This window comes from Olea europaea, unplaced genomic scaffold (genome assembly GCF_002742605.1).
Source record: "Olea europaea var. sylvestris unplaced genomic scaffold, O_europaea_v1 scaffold2854, whole genome shotgun sequence".
In the NCBI taxonomy this organism is placed as follows: Eukaryota; Viridiplantae; Streptophyta; class Magnoliopsida; order Lamiales; family Oleaceae; genus Olea; species Olea europaea.
This window is the reverse complement of record NW_019247060.1, coordinates 1-21,368: the sequence shown is the minus strand read 5'-3', so window position 1 is coordinate 21,368 and position 21,368 is coordinate 1. Positions and strand designations below refer to the sequence as shown.

At 34.5% G+C, this 21,368-nt stretch overlaps 1 protein-coding gene across 3 annotated transcripts; it reads left to right on the top strand.

Moving 5' to 3' along the window:
* The first annotated feature begins 15,275 nt into the window (after positions 1–15,275).
* Positions 15,276–19,909, top strand: LOC111384140. Of its 3 annotated transcripts, none has more exons than XM_023008393.1 (3): positions 15,276–15,517; positions 18,050–19,152; positions 19,398–19,909. In XM_023008393.1, the coding sequence occupies exons 2-3, from the start codon at positions 18,095–18,097 to the stop codon at positions 19,549–19,551; spliced, it is 1,212 nt and encodes a 403-aa protein (XP_022864161.1). In that variant the 5' UTR covers positions 15,276–15,517; positions 18,050–18,094; the 3' UTR covers positions 19,552–19,909. The 3 variants fall into 3 exon arrangements, with proteins under 3 accessions (XP_022864161.1, XP_022864159.1, XP_022864160.1); XM_023008391.1 differs by lacking the exon at positions 15,276–15,517 and adding an exon at positions 17,100–17,336; XM_023008392.1 differs by lacking the exon at positions 15,276–15,517 and adding an exon at positions 17,360–17,534.
* Positions 19,910–21,368: the final 1,459 nt, after the last annotated feature.

Genomic DNA, 21,368 nt, shown 5'->3' with positions numbered 1-21,368 from the left:
CTATAGGTCAATTGACTCCCGCAGTTTCGCCTTTTTTGTTGCTGCTATTTTTTTTTTTTTTTTAGAATGTCAAAATTTAAAAGTTACACTAAAAATATATTATAAAATCGGTAGCTCCAAACTCAACTTTGTGCGTTTGTCTCTTTCTCTCTCTCGATTTATCGAACTATCATTACCATTTACAATTTACACATCATTTAAAAGTTTGATTGTGATCCTCTAACAGAAAGGATTTGGGTCCACCTCTTATTGGAGTAGGGCGATGGCATCGACGGAGCGAACACAGACAACCATCCATGCTGGCTCCACTAGTATTTTTTTTGCTTTTTTTCCTAAATTAAGGTAGGGCCAAAACTTCCAAATGAGCAACAACTTTTTGAAATGATACTATGATTTTACTTATCAATTAAATAGGAAGAAGAACGGGCAGTAAAGAATGATAGAGAAACTTCCAGTTGTTCAGCTGTTGCAGAATCAAAATTTGGAATTTTAAAGGGACGGATGGAAATAGAAAGAAGAGGGGCGTGGGTATGCGCGTAGAGTGGTGGTGAGTGAAGGGGGTTCAGTTCTCTAGGCTCCAACATCCAATAAGATTTTTTTTACTTAAAAAAAGGTTGAATCCCAATCTTGAGGGCTCCCATCGTTCCGTCCCTAGAATTTTGTGAAGGAGATAAATAGCGGGATGTGTTCCGACAGGCCAGAGAACAAGAGCTGTCTGTACTCTGCGCCTACAAGGAATCAAATTCCATGTTTCAAGAATCGAACCCCCACACTGCGACTTCTAATAAGATTTTTTATTGTGTGGCAATTTTGTATTGAATTTCATTTTTTATGTAATTAATTCCTAAAATATCTTATTTTACTTCGAAAAATATTTATCCCACAAGTTACTTCTTTTTGAAAAAAAATAAAAATGTAAATTTACTTCTTTTTAAAAAAATAAAATAAGACAACAAATAATCATACAAATTCTTTTAAATAGTTACATGTATCTAGTGTTGTTCATATTCATCCAAAATATAAGTTTGTATTGATTATCATTTCTTAGTAATTTTTTGTTAATATGACAAAGACGAATCACTCACACAACCTATGAGTTACGTATAACTCACACCAAAAATAATCTTATCGGATGATTAGAAAATATCATAAATAAGACATAAATCTTTATGGGTATAATGGGTGACGATGATAAAAGTAATATGTGAATGAATTAATTTCATTAATTGAGCAAATGGTACATTGGAGTATATATACATGTAGAATCTGCTTGTATAAGGAAATAAACTAAACTAGGACAAAATAATACGTAAAGGAAATAATCATTGTAAATATGGTAAGATGATCACGGTTAATACTCCCCCTTAAGTTGGAGCATAAAGGTCCATAATTCTCAACTTGCGAGTGAAATGGTGGAAAAGATCTTTCCCAAGAGCTTTAGTGAAAACATCAGCCAGTTGAAGCTTGGTAGAGATGTGTGTAGGAAGGATGAGCCCTGAGAGATATTTGTCACACACAAAATGGCAATTGATTTCAATATGTTTGGTGCGTTTATGAAAGACAGGATTGCATGTGATGTGGAGAGCAACTTCATTATCACAATGGAGTAATATACATTATGGATCGACAACAAGAAGATCACGCAAAAGACATTTTAGCCAAACAAGCTCACAAGTGGCCATCGCCATGGCACGGTACTCAGCCTCAGCAAAGGATCGTGAGACAACAGTCTGCTTCTTTGTACTCCAAGAAATGGGACTATTGCCAAGAGTGACAAAGAAACCAGTTGTGGAACAACGAGTAGTAGGGCAACTAGCCCAATCGGTATCGGAGTATGCAGTGAGTCGGAATCACATTGACCAGAATAGAAGAGGCCATGACCAGAAGAACCTTTCAGATAACGAAGAACATGAAGAGCAACGCAGTGATGTGAATCCCGAGGGTGTTGCATGAATTGGCTCAACACATAAACAGAGAAGGAGATGTTCGGACGAGTAATAGTGAGATACAAAAGACGACTCACCAACCTTCGGTAAGAGCTGGGATAAAAGAGTGCCATCGTCAGGAGTAAGCTTCAAATTATGATCCATGGGAAAGGAAGCAGACCGAGAACCCAAATTACCAGAATCAGCAAATATATCGAGAGTGTACTTCCTTTGATTAATGAAAATACCAAGCGATGATTGGGCAATTTCAAGACCGAGAAAGTATTTCATGGTGGCCAAATCCTTGATCTTGAATACGTCATCAAGGGATGTTTTGAGAGTAGTGATGGCAGAGAGATCATTTCTTGTAACCAATATGTCATCAACATAAACCAGAACAACAGTGAAAGAAGAGCCATGAGTTCGAGTAAAACGTGAATGATTAGAAGTAGATTCAGAGAAGCCATCTGACAATAATGTAGAAGATAGTTTCGAGTACCAATTGCAGGAAGCCTGCTTAACCATAAAGAGATTTAAGTAGATAACAAACACGAGTCTCCCCTCACAACCATCACCGGGAGGGAGAGTCATGTATACCTCCTCCTCTAAATCTCCGTGAAGAAATGCATTACTGACATCAAGTTGATGGAGATGTCAATTGCGGGCTGTAGCAATGGCCAAAACATAGTGGACAGTCACAAGTTTGGCTACAGGGGCAAAAGTGTCATGGTAATCAAGGCCTTCAACCTGACTGTAACCCTTGGCCACCAACCGAGCTTTATATCTTTCAATGGAACCATCGGCATGAAGTTTGGTTTTGAACACCCACTTACAACCAATAGGTGTCTTGCCAGGGGAAAGGGTAGTGAGACACCAAGTATTGTTAGATTCAATTGCTCGAATCTCAGATTGCATAGCATCACGCCAATGAGAATGCTTTGCAGCGTGAGAATATTGAGTGGGATCAGGGGATCGGGATAGAGCAAATAAAAAGGTAAAATGATCAACAGAAAAATTATGATAAGAAACAAAGTGAGAGAGGGGATGAGCGGTACCTGAACCTGTGACCAGAGTGGGAGAGTGCGCAACAGAAGAAGACGAGGGAAGAGTAGGGCAAACGTAGTCAGCAAGGCGAGCAGGACGGTGTATAGCGCGACGGGGACGAGTAAGAGGTGGAGTAGGAACGGGCTCTGCGAGAGGTAGGGTTGATGGTGAAGAAATGGGATGGTCAGGGATAGGGTGAGGTGGGACAAAGGGTGACGAAGGTGATTGGGGTATTCGTTTGAAGGGAAAAACATGTTCGATAAAAGTAACGTCTCGAGAGATTATAGTCTTCTGGATATCTAAGTCATAGACTTTGTATGCACTATGGGTTGGGGGATATCCTAAAAAAACACGGGGACAAGAGCAAGGTTGAAACTTATCACGGTGGGTAGAGATAGTGTGAGCATAACAAAGACAACCAAATACATGCAAGTGGTCATAAAGGGGTGCGTATTGATAAAGGCGCTCAAAAGGGAAAATATTATGTAAGGAGGGGGACAGGGTGTGATTGATGAGATATGTAGCAGCGAGAACACAATCCCCCCAAAAGGAAAGTGGAAGATGAGCTTGAAAACGTAAACATCGAGCCACATTTAGAATATGTCGATGCTTACGTTCAGCAACCCCATTCTATTGAGGTGTCTCCACGTAGGTGCGTTCATGGAGAGTCCCTTGTTCAAAAAAAATCCTGAGTTGCATTAGCAAGGAATTCTTAACCATTATCAGTGCAGATGTGCTATATGTTAGAATTGAATTGAGTGTGAACCATAGCAAAAAAAATTCGAAGGCAAGTTAAAGTTTCAGATTTGAAAGGCATTAGATACAACCAAGTGACTCGAGTATATTCATCAACAATTGTTAAAAAATAATGTGCACCTAATAGAGAAGCGGTGTGATAGCCGCCCCAAACGTCACAAAAAATACGTTCAAAAGGCATCGAACGCTTATTTGTAATTAATTGAAAAGGCAATCGAGTATGTTTTCCACGAATACATGCATCACAATGATTGCTAATTTGAGAACGAGAAATAAAAAGGGGAACATTACGAGGGGAGGGATGACCTAAACGTTGATGTCATGTGTCAAAAGAGATTTTTTTAGATGATTGGAGAATAGTCGCTCGAGCATGTTTAAAGTAGTATAATCCATTTCGCTCATCACACACTCCAATCAGCTTCCTTGTGGTTAGGTCCTGAAAGGTACAAAAAGTAGGAAAAAATGAGACAACACAAATTAGAGACTTCGTTAGTTGACTGATAGATAACAAATTAAAATGAAAATCTGGAACAGATAAAATACTTGAAAGCATGAGATGGGGTGATAAATTAAGATCACCATAATTGGACACGGTGGCATGAGAATCTGTGGGAAGACAAACAAAACGAGGCCGAGAGGTATTATCAAGAATATTTAAATGTGAGGTGGTGATATGGTGTGTTGCACCACTATCAATTACCCAAGGCTTGGAATTAAAAGAGAAAGACGAGATAGAACCTGTGAAGGAGAGATTTGGGGGGTTTCAGGAGCTCCATTAATTGGGAATACTGCTCGATGGTGAGATCAGGAATGGGACAGCTCACGGTGAGAGGTGAGTTAGTAGAAGACCCGGAGCCGACTGAAATTTGGTGCACTGTCGGTGTTGAGGTTTGTTGTCCTTTACGCTTTTCCTTCGATGGCCACCATTCCGAGTAACCAATGATCTCTAAACACTTCGTGCGAGGATGTCCTGGTTTCCCACAAGCTTCGCATAGTGGTGTCCCAACTAGCCAGACACTCCGTGAACTTGGGGCTTGTTGTGAAGGCGATGAACGGGCCACTAGGGCTGAAAATTTCGATCGAGAGGCAAGCAATTGGACTAAGCGTTGGGCTTCTTCTTGGTGGAGTATGGCATAGCAACGCCCAATTGAAGGAAGGGAATCCATGGCCAAGATTTGGGATCGGAGTTGTTGGTAGCTATCATTCAGGCACATGAGAAATCGGTAGATGCAGTCCGAATCTTGAATTTCAGAGAGAGCTTTGGCTGCACCGCAAGTACATGGCGTTGTGGGCTGGAGTGAAGATAATTCATCCCAGATTTCTTTCAATTTTCCGTAATAGGTTGTGATGGATTGTTGTTCTTATTGAGGTTGGCCAGTTCACATTTTGATCGGAAGATTTTGGTTCGATTAATCCGTTGAAATCTTGTTTCTAGTTCGATCCATAGATTGTTAGGTGTTGCATAGTAGAGGAGACTTCCGGTGAGAGATTGATCAATGGAATGCAAGAGCCATGACATTACCATATCACAACATCGATCCCAGAGAAGTGCAACAGCTGTATTGGTGGTTGGATGATTAATGGTACCGAGAATGATACCCAACTTGTTTTTGGCATTCAAGGCACGTGTTATGGATCAACGCCAAGCAGGGTAGTTGTCCCCCATTAAGGACTGCATCTACAAGAAATAGGTTGGGCTGTTCGGACGAGTGTAGAAAGTAGGGTGAAGAGGCATCTGTGAGGGACTTGGTGGCATTTGGCACAGGGGTAGGGGCAGAGTCATTCATGACAGAGGTATAAATTATGTTTAACCTAGGAGCTCTGATACCATGATAAAAGTAATATGTGAATGAATTAATTTCATTAGTAGAGCAAATAGTACATTGGAGTATATATACATGTAGAATCTGCTTGTATAAGGAAATAAACTAAACTAGGACAAAATAATACGTAAAGGAAATAATCATTATAAATATGGTAAGATGATCATGGTTCATAGACAGGATAAATCAGCACGTGACATATTGTCATCGTTTTTATGTTGATTTATATTGTCATGTGATGGACTTCATTTTGCAAAAGTTAAATGATGTTTTTCTAGAGACAACTACTTAGCTCCTACTTGCATTTCATGTTCGAGTCCAAGAGCCTCATTTGTAGCTTTTGATAGGGCTAAATTTCTATATCTTGCTCAATTTCGTGGTATACATGGAGCAAGAGATTTTTAAAAATAAATTGAGGAGGCAATGTTGTAGCACATTCAAAAATACAAGACCCCTGAAAAATGCAGTTGTCCGAGCTTACAATTATGAAGTAAGATTATATCACGTTTTTGTTATTGTATTTTTTTAATTAATTAATTTTGTATTAAATTATATTTTCATATGTATATGTTTTTTATGTTTAAGTGTATTTATATATTGATAAAAATTCTTTTAATATTATTTTATTAAATATTAGTAAACGATCAATGACGTCCTAGTTTACTCGAGATTCTGGATGCGCTGTTGATTGATAGTGACAACTGGTGCCAAAATGTTATCTAGTTGGGGATGCGGATGCCATTGCCTTATGGGAGAGGATTGTCTTTGGCTAAATCCCAAGGTCTCGTGGTGTGATTTGCGGAGACTCAGAGTAACTCTCCCCAGGTGGTCCAAAGCCTAAGGGCTGATTTTGGTTATGCTTTCAATAGAGAATGCGGCATGTCTCGTGTGAGTCGTGCACTGAATGATTTTTTGAAAATCAATTTTTTTAACATTTATTTTTAATCACATATTTTTCAAAAATAAAAAATAAAAAATCATATATTTCATAACTTTTTCTGTTAACTCATCAAACAGATTTTGACGGAAAGATAAAAACAAAAGCAAGAATGCGAAAATAAATAGGCTAGTTTGAACCGTTTGATTTTTCATATTTGTTATTGCATTGATTATCTTCGATACGTATATATTCTTGTTCCCTAACCTGTTGAGACACATCTCACAATTTACCTCCTTTATAAAGTTCTACGGACGGGACGGTGGGAACTATGAAATTGGGATTCAACCTTTATATATTTTCATTAAAAAAAAGAGGGCACTGAAAAGCTGGGACACCACTAAACGACAAAAGCTAACGTAAAAGTGAATAAAGAGTGGAAATAATGATGAGCCCTTGTGGTGCTTAGGTTAGGGTGTTTTAACCATGGTTAGGTTAATTGACCCATTCTGACGTGTAATGAAAGTGAAGGTCCAAGTCAGGATAAATTATTCCATTAACGGTTGGTTAAACGACAATTGATTTTGCCGTCAGTTGTCGGTGATTAGGGTGAACTGGTAAGATTGGTCCAGGTTTACAACCTGACGGTGTGAAAGGCCCGTATTTGACTCGACACAGGTACACAAGTCACTTCACTTCACTCAATTCTAATTTCAAAGCAACAATAGTTAAGACTATTATGATTACTATAATTAAATTTTAACATGGTCATTAAATTTCAAGTTTTAATGAAAAAAAGACATGTCTTAATCTCCTATTTCATGGTGATGAGAGTCTACTTAAGTTTAAAACTAAAGGTTAGTTACAAGTCAATATTATGTCGGATTTTAACAAACATGTACGAATTGGAGTGTTGGACGTTAGTCGTAGCAAACGAAATTAAAGTTAAATAATTTGAACGAAAAAAATTGAATATGTGATCAAATTAAACTTCAACAATAGTCGAGTGATAAAAGTATGGTTCATTTTAATTTAGATGGTTGATGTAGAGTTAAATAATTAAGCCCCCGTTTGGTACCCATTATTTTCTTATTAAAATGAAAAATATGATCGTTATTCGTCACATCAAACTATCAAATTTGAATTTCTATCTTTTGTGTGGGGTCAGTAATGACTATATTTTTCATTCTAATTCTTCCAAAAATGAGAAACAGACAGGGCTTAAATAAGTACGTGATGAAATAAAATTTAATCTGCCTAACCAGACCCGATTAAAGCCCGCTCCATCAACAATGTACCCCAACATACGGACAACTAACGGCAAACAATTGCCAAAGCTGATTTATTTTATTTATCAAAAAAGAAAAGAAAGAATAAAGGAAAAAGAAAAAAGAAAAAAAGAAAGGTGGTCCGGCAGTTTTCTTCCATATTCCATTTTGAAAAACATCAAAGTACACAAAATGGAACCCACAGGACTTAGCTTTGTCGTTTTGTGATAAAACATTACCCCGAAAGTGAAACAAATAATGAAAGGCTTTCCATTATTTATCAAAACGACATCACAAACTGTACTTGTACAAACCTATACTTATACGCCTATATATACTGTATATATTAAAAATTGGTTTGCGTACATTTTATCAAATTACTAAAGAGTAATGTAAAAGAGAAATTAAAGTTTTTTAGATTGGTTTAAAGGAGAATTGCAGCCACAGTACCAATATTTCATTTAGTAGTAGATTTGACCCAAAACCTTTCATTTGTATTATTCACGATACCAAACTTTAAAAAAAAAAAATCACACTTGAAATCCAAATGGGTGGAAACGATTTGACCGTTAGTTCACCCAAATTGTAAACTTTCAAATATTTTAACTAATTTTAAAAAGATAACATAGTAAATTTATATTTCTCTTACAAAAAACAAAATTATAAAAATTATATATATAAAAAAACCAACCATCGAACCCATTCTCTAACTTCCCCAACCCCATCCAATCCCGGTACTCCAAAACAAAAATCAAAACCAAAACCAAAACCATTCCACTTGGCGGCAATGGCCGACCGTCACCATCATCGCCACCACCGACCCTCAATGTTGACACTGGAACTTTCACTCGAAAGTCATCCCAGGAAACTATATTCAACCTATAATTTTTAAAAATTTCTTGCTTTACTCACACTCAATTTCTCATTCAACAAAATACTTTGTATGATCGTCAAATTCAGGGACAGAGCTAGCACCTGCATCCGAGAGGCACTAGTTCGATTCCCCTCTCTACCACTTCTTCTTTTAATTCTTTTAGCACAATAAGTAATAATTAAATAACTCTATAATATTTTGTTTTCATTAATATATGCACAGTGCTATATTTCAAATGTGAAGTCCTTTTCTCACATTAGTCACATGCAAAAGATATGAGGTTCCCTTCACCTCCTTTTCTGCTTCCTAATTTTTTAACACAATAAATGATAACTAAATAATAATTTATTATTTTTTGTTTCTAAAATAATTTCTTAAAAAAAATTTTGTTGACTCAAATTATTATTTCATAGCTATACTTTTATTGTTCGATTTTATCAATTTTATTTTGTAAAATTCAAATTTGAACAATCTAAGTACCGATCTTTATTCTTTTAAGAATTTGAAAAATACTTTCATTTTTGGTGTAAAAAATAGCTCTGAAATTCATTGCTCTAAAATTTTTGTTTTTATCATTTAATCAATACTTCACATATAAACTTCATCTTGTCTCGCTTAAGTTTATAAAAATTTGAAACTTGATAATACATACATAATTCAAAAACTGTATTTTGAATCCTTATTATTTTGGATTTTATTGAATTACATTTTCATATGTATATGATTTTTACGTTTTAATGCATTTATATATTGATTGGAGATTATCTTAATATAAATTAATTAAATATTAGTGAACAATATCGCTATATTGAGCAATCGTTTGATAAATGCTTGACGCTCCGCCCTAACTCACTCGAGTAGCTGGAACCGTCCCTGGTCAAATCCCTTTATTTTTCCCTCAACTCATTCATCCATTGGCAAAGCAACAAACACAGACACAACACTCCATTTTCCAGTTCCAAATGCACAGCCTCTTACTCATCAAAGTCAACTCGTTCTGCTACACCTCCATCTCAGAGTTAGACAGAGTCAACTTCGATTCCCAAGATCCCTTTGATTGCATGGGCGAGTCCATCTGTTGATATGCTATGCCTCTATTTCTTGTATTTTTTTTATTTTTTTATTTTTTGTTGCAAATGAGAGGATTGAAGGTATGAGGTCTAGGATTTTCTGGAATTTTTTATGGCCGAGGTAAATGGGAAATGCACCATTCAACTGGAGGAGATAAGGGTGAATGTAGGCGGCAACTAGAGAGAATGGATGAAACCGAACGTTTAGGGTGGTTTTTTTTTTGGAATTCAAATTTAAGGAGATCGATCTTGGGTTTGATTTTGTGTTGGCAGTGGAGGATTGTGGGGTTGTGGTAGGGCGTTGGCGAAAATGGTGGTTGTTGTGCACTTTGATTTGTAGCTAACGTGAATGAAAAATTCGAAATGGTGGCAATAGCTGTTAAGGGATAAAAATCCCACGTCGTTTAAATACCGAAATATTGACTAACTTAAAAAGATCTTGGACTACTCCTTTTAATAATATTGACTTTTTAAGATAGAACTCCAAATCTTAACATAGTATCAGAGCCATTAAGACTTAAAAAATGAGATATGAATTTCAAGATTGGTATGATCAAATATGCTATCATCTTGCGGGGACATGTTAAGGGATAAAAATCTCACATCTGTTAACTACTAAAATATTGATCAATTTAAAAGGATCTTGGACTACTTCTTTTAATAAGGTTGACATTTTAAAATGGAACCTCAAATCTTAACAATATTAACAGAAGATGAGGTGAAAATGGAGTTGAAAAGCAAAGGAAGAAGGCATTGTTACCTACGATGATGTCAGCGTTCGATGGCAATGGATGATTTTCAAGGGTGTGGCAAAGAAGGAGAAGGACGTGGGTGGTTGGGGTTTTGTTTTTTGATATAATTATTATAATTTTTTTAAGAAAATGTAAATTTACTATGTTATCATTTTAAAAATTAGTCAAAATATTTGAAAGTTTACTATTTGGGTCTATTAACGGTCAAATGACTGATTTTCTGTCCATTAGGATTTCAGATGTGAACTTTTTAAAGGTTTGATATGGTGAATGACACTAATAAAAGGTTTGTGTCAAATCTACTACTAAATGAAAAGTTTGATACCGTGGTTGCAATTCTTCCTTAGTTTAAATATCTACAACTCCGTCTAACAAATATTTTCAAAATTTAGATGGTTGATGTAGAGTTAAATAATTAAGCCCCCGTTTGGTACCCATTATTTTCTTATTAAAATGAAAAATATGATCGTTATCCGTCACATCAAACTATCAAATTTGAATTTCTATCTTTTGTGTGGGGTCAGTAATGACTATATTTTTCATTCTAATTCTTCCAAAAATGAAAAACAGACAGGGCTTAAATAAGTACGTGATGAAATAAAATTTAATCTGCCTAACCAGACCCGATTAAAGCCCGCTCCATCAACAATGTACCCCAACATACGGACAACTAACGGCAAACAATTGCCAAAGCTGATTTATTTTATTTATAAAAAAAGAAAAGAAAGAATAAAGGAAAAAGGAAAAAAAAAGAAAAAGAAAAAAAGAAAGGTGGTCCGGCAGTTTTCTTCCATATTCCATTTTGAAAAACATCAAAGTACACAAAATGGAACCCACAGGACTTAGCTTTGTCGTTTTGTGATAAAACATTACCCCAAAAGTGAAACAAATAATGAAAGGCTTTCCATTATTTATCAAAACGACATCACAAACTGTACTTGTACAAACCTATACTTATACACCTATATATACTGTATATATTAAAAATTGGTTTGCTTATATTTTATCAAATTACTAAAGAATAATGTAAAAGAGAAATTAAAGTTTTTTAGATTAGTTTAAGGGAGAATTGCAGCCACAGTACCAATATTTCATTTAGTAGTAGATTTGACCCAAAACCTTTCATTTGTATTATTTACAGTACCAAACTTTTAAAAAAAAATCACACTTGAAATCCAAATGGGTGGAAACGGTTTGCCCGTTAGTTCACCCAAATTGTACACTTTCAAATATTTTAACTAATTTTAAAAGGATAACATAGTAAATTTATATTTCTCTTACAAAAAATCAAAATTTGAAAAATTATATATATAAAAAAAACCAACCATCGAAACCCTTCTCTAACTTCCCCAACCCCATCCAATCCCCGTACTCCAAAACCAAAACCATCCCACTTGGCAGCAATGGCCGGCCATTATCATCATCGCCACCACCTACCCTCAATGTTGGCACTGGAACTTTCACCCGAAAGTCATCCCAGGAAACTATATTCAACCTATAATTTTTTTTTTTTAAATTTCTTGCTTTGCTCACGCCCAATTTATCATTCAACAAAATACTTGATATGATCGTCAAATCCCTTTATTTTTCCCTCAACCTATTGCATGGGCGAGTCCATATACTGATATGCTATGCCTCTATTTCTTGTATTTTTATATTTTTTATTTTTTGTTGCAAATGAGAGGATGGAAGGTATGAGGTTTAGGATTTTCTGGAATTTTTTATGGCCGAGGTACATGGGAAATGCACCATTCAACTGGAGGAGATAAGGGTGAATGTAGGCGGCAACTAGAGAGAATAAATGAAACCGAACGTTTAGGGTGGTTTTGTTTTTTTGGAATTCAAATTTAGGGAGATCGATCTTGGGTTTGATTTGGTGTTGGCACTAGAGAATTGTGGGGTTGTAGTAGGCAGTTGGCGAAAATGGTGGTTGTTGTGCACTTTGATTTGTAGCTAACGTGAATGGAAAAGTCGAAGTGTTGGCAATAGCTGTTAAGGGATAAAAATTTCACATCGTTTAAATATCGAAATATTGATCAACTTAAAAAGATCTTAGACTACTTCTTTTAATAATGTTGACATTTAAGATAGAACCTCAAATCTTAACATAGTATCAGAGCCATTAAAACTTAAAAAATGAGATACGAATTTCAATATTGGTCTGGTCAAATAAGCCATCATCTTGTGGGACATGTTAAGGGATAAAAATCCTACATCAGTTAAATACCGAAATATTGACCAACTTAAAAAGATATTGGACAACTCCTCTTAATAAAGTTGACATTTTAATATGGAATCTCAAATCTTAACAATAGCAATAGAAGATGAGATGAAAATGGAGTTGAAAAGCAAGGAAGAAGGCATTGTTACCTACGATGATGTCAGCGTTCGATGGCAATGGATGATTTTCGAGGGTGCGGCAAAGAAGGAGAAGGACGTGGGTGGTTGGGGTTTTGTTTTTTGATATAATTATTATAATCATTTTTTTAAGAAAATGTAAATTTGCTATGTTATCATTTTAAAAATTAGTCAAAATATTTGAAAGTTTAGTATTTGGGTCAATTAACGGTCAAATGACTGATTTTCCATCCATTTGGATTTCAGGTGTGAACTTTTTAAAAGTTTGGTATGGTGAATGACACTAATAAAAGGTTTGTGTGAAGTCTACTACTAAATGAAAAGTTTGATACTGTGGCTACAATTCTCCATTAGTTTAAATATCTACAACTCCGTCTAACAAATATTTTCAAAATCGTCAAGTTTGCACGAAGATTGTACTGAGACGTCCCAAACTTATGCCATGTAACTTATGATATAATAAAAATTCTACGCTTTCACGGTTTATTAAATTGAAAGACCCTTTAATATTATAGTTGATCACTTGATCTTATAATGTTGGAATTAAAATTGCTAAGAATGTCGTACTGTATACCATAAATAAAGATTGCAATTACTCACGAAATGTGGAGGTAGGAAACAGTTGAAAATTTTATATAAGACAACTAAACTAAAAACATCAAGAGCACCCTACATAGATATTATTTGATTTTTAATTGAGAATTTATAAACACTCAACAAATTACTCACCATAGTTCAGCTTTGTAAGATCGGAGCAAATGGAAAACCAAGTTATTTTTCATAACAAAAATTGTAAATATTTCATCAATAAAGTTGTCAGATCAAAGCATTTTGTATATGTTCATCTGAGCATAGCGTCGCTCGCTTCATGAAGATCTTTACATATTGGCGGGTAGATGAAAAATGTCCTAATATTTGATAGTTCGGAGGAACGTGCCCATTTAATGGCAAGACTGGCTAGCAACGAAAATGAGGTCGTACTTTTTGCAAAAAGGATGTGAAATCAAGGGCCAAAATGCCAAGTTAAGAACGATATGTCCCTAAAAGATGCATTACCCTTAAACGTTAGGGACAATCTTTTTCAAAATGGGTAATTACATTAACACCACAACTTCTATTTTTTGCTAGATACTTTAATTTCACTAGAAAAAGGAAAAGAAAATTAATCCAAGCTTTGGCTGTCATTCAATTCTACTTTATTATGCTCTTTGGTATTATAACAAATGAGTTTATATTTCTTCGTTAAAATAAATAAATGTACCAATATGAAAGTAGAATTGCTCTTTTGGTTGTGAAATGACCATATTGATTAATATGTAAAAATATTTTAAGAAATGAGAAAACAAAAGAGTTGAAAGAATATAATCCAAATTCATTTTAATAATAAACTTAAATGTAATACAAAGATAAAGTGATCAAACGAGAAATATAATTTTTTGACAAATGGGGAAGTGTGGTTATATATGTTGCGTTTTAATTACACTAAAAGTATTTTATTTTTCTTATTATCGTACTTAAGTCCCTACGTTTTTATCGCATTCTTATCCTTAATCTTCTCTTAATCAACACATTTGGTCCTTTACGATGGTTTATGTCCACATATTTCATCAACATATTTTAAAACGAAGGGCAAATATTCTGTAGCACATTTTAATTTTTACTTTTTTGATTAATTATAAATATGGGGGACAAGTGTAAGCCTTTTCACGAAGTCATAACGGATTTTTTAGATGAAAATCTTCATCATGAATCAAATGTATTAATTAATGAAAAATTGAAGATAAGTATACAATGAAGAAAATTTAAATGTGATAACAAATAAAAGTTGAAACTTATTGTAATTAAAGTGATGTAACAACAAAATTTTTTGGTGACAATTTCCTAAAGGTAAATGAAGTATGGAAAACAATCGTTACAAATTAAAGTATTTTTGTAATGGTAAAATACTTGAGGGGCTTATCTAATATTTTCTATATTGGCATTTTCAAGTATTTTTGCCACGTGTCATTAGGAAAACTCAAGTTTTTATTTATTTTCCTTAATATTTTGTCTTTGAAAAAAGTAGCAATATTTAACCTTTTAGTGGAAATTAAAATCAAATTTTTAATAAATTTTAAAAAGAAATTTATGAAATGTGTGTTAAAAAGGTTGTAAATTTCATGAAATATATGATTAAAATTAATTATTCGCTTTGATTAAAATTAAAATTAAAATTTAGCTCTCGTTTGGCCCCGATTATTTGGGTTTATAATGGGGGAATAATTTTTTTTTTTAAATGGATTGTTGCAAAAGAATGAAATTTTTTTCGATTTATGTGTAATATTATTTTATTGAAAATTGTGTGATGAAAAATAAAAGAGAAAAAAATTTAAATTAAATTAAAAAGTTTTAAAGGGCCAAACGGGTGCTTAATCAGGACAAAATGGAGCTTAAAGTGAATATGGGGGAGAAATACGGTTTGGTACATTCTTGGCATGTATTTATTATAAAATTTATATGCACACAGACTACGACAGTGCTAGACGCCATGTGTAGAAATTACAGGGGTGGAGAGATAAAAAAGGAAAACAGAGAGTGTGTATGTCCGTTTGTGAGAAGCTCACTGTTTCCTCTATAGAGTAGAGAGAGAGAGAGAGAGAGAGAGGTGTACTGCACACAGAAAACCCATAGAAATTGTGAGAGAGAAGAGAGGAGAAAGGTGTACTGCATTCTCTTCTTCTTTTACTTAAAAAAACCTCATTTCTCTTCAGTTTCTGGAGGACGAAACCAGGTAGGTTTCTCTCTCTCTCTCTCTCTCTCTCTCTCTCTGTTCATATATATATATATATATATATATAATTATTTGATTTTTAATTGAGAATTTATAAACACTCAACAAATTACTCACCATAGTTCAGCTTTGTAAGATCGGAGCAAATGGAAAACCAAGTTATTTTTCATAACAAAAATTGTAAATATTTCATCAATAAAGTTGTCAGATCAAAGCATTTTGTATATGTTCATCTGAGCATAGCGTCGCTCGCTTCATGAAGATCTTTACATATTGGCGGGTAGATGAAAAATGTCCTAATATTTGATAGTTCGGAGGAACGTGCCCATTTAATGGCAAGACTGGATAGCAACGAAAATGAGGTCGTACTTTTTGCAAAAAGGATGTGAAATCAAGGGCCAAAATGCCAAGTTAAGAACGATATGTCCCTAAAAGATGCATTACCCTTAAACGTTAGGGACAATCTTTTTCAAAATGGGTAATTACATTAACACCACAACTTCTATTTTTTGCTAGATACTTTAATTTCACTAGAAAAAGGAAAAGAAAATTAATCCAAGCTTTGGCTGTCATTCAATTCTACTTTATTATGCTCTTTGGTATTATAACAAATGAGTTTATTTTTCTTCGTTAAAATTAATAAATGCACCAATATAAAAAAATTCAATTTACAACAAAATGAAAGTAGAATTGCTCTTTTGGTTGTGAAATGACCATATTGATTAATATGTAAAAATATTTTAAGCCTTTTCACGAAGTCATAACGGATTTTTTAGATGAAAATCTTCATCATGAATCAAATGTATTAATTAATGAAAAATTGAAGATAAGTATACAATAAAGAAAATTTAAATGTGATAACAAATAAAAGATGAAACTTATTGTAATTAAAGTGATGTAACAACAAAATTTTTTGGTGACAATTTCCTAAAGGTAAATGAAGTATGGAAAAAATCGTTACAAATTAAAGTATTTTTGTAATGGTTAAATACTTGAGGGGCTTATCTAATATTTTCTATATTGGCATTTTCAAGTATTTTTGCCACGTGTCATTAGGAAAACTCAAGTTTTTATTTATTTTCCTTAATATTTTGTCTTTGAAAAAAATAGCAATATTTAACCTTTTAGTGGAAATTAAAATCAAATTTTTAATAAATTTTAAAAAGAAATTTATGAAATGTGTGTTAAAAAGGTTGTAAATTTCATTAAATATATGATTAAAATTAATTATTCGCTTTGACTTAAATTAAAATTAAAATTTAAATTTAGCACTCGTTTGGCCCGGATTATTTGGGTTTATAATAGGGGAATAATTTATTTTTTTAATGAATGATTGTAAAAGAATGAAATTTTTTTCGATTTATGTGCAATTTTATTTTATTGAAAATTGTATGGTGAGAAATAAAAGAGAAAAAAATTTAAATTAAATTAAAAAATTTTAAAGGGGCCAAACGGGTGCTTAATCAGGACAAAATGGAGCTTAAAGTGAATATGGGGGAGAAATACGGTTTGGTACATTCTTGGCATGTATTTATTATAAAATTTATATGCACACAGACTACGACAGTGCTAGACGCCATGTGTAGAAATTACAGGGGTGGAGAGATAAAAAAGGAAAACAGAGAGTGTGTATGTCCGTTTGTGAGAAGCTCACTGTTTCCTCTATAGAGTAGAGAGAGAGAGAGAGAGAGAGGTGTACTGCACACAGAAAACCCATAGAAATTGTGAGAGAGAAGAGAGGAGAAAGGTGTACTGCATTCTCTTCTTCTTTTACTTAAAAAAACCTCATTTCTCTTCAGTTTCTGGAGGACGAAACCAGGTAGGTTTCTCTCTCTCTCTCTCTGTTCATATATATATATATATTCCCACTCTCTTGAGCACACGCATAGATGATATTCTCTTGTGTGCGTGTAATATATGTATGTTTTGAAGATATTATCCCTTTTATTTAAATGAAACCCCCATCACCATGGCATAGATTTTGAGTACGATTTTGTTGAGGCTTCAGAGAGCAAAGGTTTTTATCAAATTCTTCTATTTCTTTCATTCTTCTGTTTGTGTGATGTTTTTTAGCTTTTCTTTTCATGCATTTATTTTATCAATATGGTTATTGATTCTTGGGTAATTTGCGGGTTAATCAAGGGGTTTTTGATCAAGAAACCATTATCATCAAAAGTAAGTTTTATCTGCATGTTGATCTGTTTCCTTCTTTTCTTGAGTATAATTATTTTATTTTCTATTTTATTAATCAATTTAATTTGTCATTTGGAATAAAGAATCATATATTTTTTTTCTTTGTTTTTGTTCAAAAATTATGTCCCACAGCACGATTATCTTTGATGTTTGAAAAGATCTATTATTTGCACCATTCATTTCTTGATAAAAGTCTCCAGTGAATAGTTTCTTTATTCTGCTGTATTTCATTCCATGATTAAAATTATTTCAGTATGGAAATAGTTTTTTTTTTTTTTTTAATTTATTTGCGTTAAGAAATGTAATAATTTTCGAAGGAATTTATTGATTTTGATGCAGTTAGAGGCTTTGGGTGAATTTTGAAGGGTCTGAAGTGTTGAGATAATGTTAAGGCCAACGATCAGATCGAACCTCAAAGATCAACACAGGGATCACTTGATTTCTGATGCTAGTTCAGAGTCGAAAGTTCACTCTGTTATTTTTGGTCAAAAACATAAAAATAGTCCATATTTTAACGTCCCTGGGGTATTTGTGGGGTTCGATCCTAAGAGTTCAGAATCTGATTCAGAGAGAAGCCCTACTTCCCCATTAGATTATCAGGTTTTCTCTAATATGGGCAATCCGCTTAAGCCCCGAATATCATCAAATGAGGTGCATCAAAAGAGCTGGGATTGTAGCAAAGTCGGTCTAAGTATTATAAATTCTCTTTACAATGAAAATAAATACTCAGGGAAGGTTAACCGGTCATCTGATAGTAAAAATATTCTTTTTGGACCAAAAATGAGGATCGCAAAAGCAAATTTTCCAGGTTGCATCGATTCTCTTGAAGTTCCAAGATCATTGCCAAAAAATGTTGCCATTTTTCCAAATGACATGGCAAAACCACCCAATCACATAAAGGACAATTCTGATGTCTTGTTCGAAATTGGAGGAGCCACATTTGAGCCAGAGCAGTTTGAGAAAAATCTTCACTCCTGTTCGTTAGATTCCGGAAGGTCTTGGTCGCATTTAACCAATTTTGGAAACTGTAAGCCCAAACCGTTGTCTGGTAACTTGAATTCCAAGAATGCAATAAGCCACATGTTTTCAGAATCAAAGTTAGGCGATTCATCTGAATGGAAGCTGAGTTCAATTCCGGCATCAATTAGCTGTGGAACTGGTTTTATTGGTTCTGTTCCGGCAAGGGAGGTTGAGCTTTCTGAGGATTATACCTGTGTGAGAACACATGGCCCTAACCCCAAAGTTACTCATATCTTTGGTGACTGCATTTTAGAATGTCATGACAAATTATCCAACGTTTTCAAGGAAAATGTAGAGGAAATTGCATTGCCTCAGGTGGCAGAATGCTCTGACGTTTTTTCTTCTTATCCCTCCAGCGATTTCTTGAAATGTTGTTACTCTTGCAAGAAGAAATTGGAAGGGGAAGATGTTTACATGTACAGGTTCGCAGCAATAAACCTTTTCTTCTATTTGGTTTTTTGGTTTCGCAACAATAGTACTTACCTCTGCATATGTACAAAACACTTTAGATTATCAACATGTTTGGTAAGCGGATGGGACTGGATAGACTCGACAGTACTATGAACAAGATTTTAGTTTTTTTTTTTTTAATATTGTCATGTCCAGTACTATGGACCAATGCACTACAAGATTTTGACTGGTTCTTGGTTGTGTTGATGTTCTTCAGAGGTGAGAAAGCGTTTTGCAGTTGGAGTTGCCGTTCACAGGTTATTTTGATTGATGAAGAGGTGGAGAAAGCAAGCAATAATTCTTCTGAAAACTCTGTTTATCCAAACAGCAGGGAAGAAAATTTTGAGAGCAGCTTGTTTATATCTACATAGGATACTGCGATTGCATCGCCTTTTGCACCATGCCCATGATCGATGAAACCACCACATAGGTATAAACCTCTGATCTTCCGTTTATTGAGAGCTGTTTGTGTATCTGTTAGCAGCCTTGGATGATCTTTTGTACCTTATGCTGTTCTACTTTCGTCTCTCATGGTCTTTGTGGGTAATATAAACCACCAGATTTTGATTTACATAATCCCAACTTTCGGTCAATGATAGAAGAGAGTCTCGATAGCCTTCGATGCTATGTGGCCCCGGACTTTGTCCTCTGTTCTATGTTTGGAACAGGAGTTGATGTTTTTTGCCTTGATGGATCTTTTTGAATTAGTATAAATGGCTTTTGTGAATATACCTGTTTTTTTCTCTTTTCTTGAAATGCTTTGATCGGAAATGTAGTTTTCTAGCACCATTTTTATTTGTTAAAGTTTTATCCATTTGAAACAATAGGATCTAATGAAATTAACTATTGAGATTACTGAATGAACACAATCCATGATGTAGTCGATAGAAAACTACGGTGTATGACGGAGATGTCTTGCATGGATTTAAAGAAGCTAATGACGACAAGAGTGACAAGATTTTAGTAAGACAAGTGAAAAGAGAGGATGCTAGACCAATTCCAACACGGTTCATTATAGTTGTCAAGGATCTGGTTGTTATGCATCTTCTCTAGATCTACAATGAACTGAGCAAATTAGTGAAAAATGATTCAAGAAGTCGACTAGCATAGCTTACGCCTAAATCTGATTTGACATTATGGTCTTGTATCAGGGCCTTCTTGTTTGTCATCGATGTTTACTTGGTTGCTCATAATTTCTGGATCGCACTTGCCCATACCTTCATAAAGTATTTTGAAGGTATCCATTGAGGCAATTCACACGGAGAGTCCATATCATTGGCATGTTTAAAGCTTACATTGTTTGTCGCAGGAAGGTAGTTGAATCTATAGGTCATGGTTTCAATGATTTTCATGGTTATTCTATGTGTGAAACCTAGCCCTGGTTTGGGATCCATTTTTGCTAAAATACATTTTTCTTTCTTATTTTCAATCATACATTTTTCAATAAAATTACATGTAAGCCAAAAAAATTTCTTATTTTTAAAATCACGATTTCAAAATATATTTTCGTTTCAAAATTTAATTTTAATGGAGTCCAAACAGAGGAAAACGTTGGTGGGACTGTTGCACCGTCTTACGTGATGCGACTGTCGAATGGGGAGCCACCACTTTGTCGGGTAGTCCACCCTCCTCCAATGAGGTGAGACAACTTCTCGATTTTTTTCTCTCTTTTCGCCTCAAGTTCTGAGGTAATGGCTCTCCATTCGATGGTTGTACCACGTAGGATAGAGCGATCGTCTAACCAAAATATTTCGCCCAAACAGAAGCCTAAACTATGAGACCCACTTACTATTCTTTACAGGACGTGTTTAATATTCAGTATGATGGACAGGATCGTATTTATTAGTTGCCTTATCTAGGAGTGTAAAACGGGTCCTGTTGGCCTACAAGCAGTTTAGCTGACCTAACAACTTTAGAACCTGTTTGGGAGTGATTTTTAGAATTGATTTTTTGACCGTTAGGAGAAAAGTGGGGTCCACCTGTGAGAGAAGAAGTCAAATTGACGGCTGGAATAGTGAAATAACGATCAAAAAATCAATTTTTTTGATGAAAAAATTGGACCCAAACAGGCTCTTAGTTACATCTAAGTCACTTTCAACTTAATCTACAAACATGTCAATGTTGCAGACCGTGTGTTCTGTAACAACTTTGACTCATGTATACTCACTTGAAATGGCTCCTCAAAGTT

What these genes read in the sequence shown, in the direction of transcription:
- LOC111384140 (XM_023008393.1), top strand. Translation starts at nt 18,095, where the DNA reads ATGTTAAGGCCAACGATCAGATCGAACCTCAAAGATCAACACAGGGAT. An exon ending in GAAGATGTTTACATGTACAG is followed by an intron (nt 19,153 to 19,397) that starts GTTCGCAGCAAT and finishes GATGTTCTTCAG; the next exon opens with AGGTGAGAAAGCGTTTTGCA.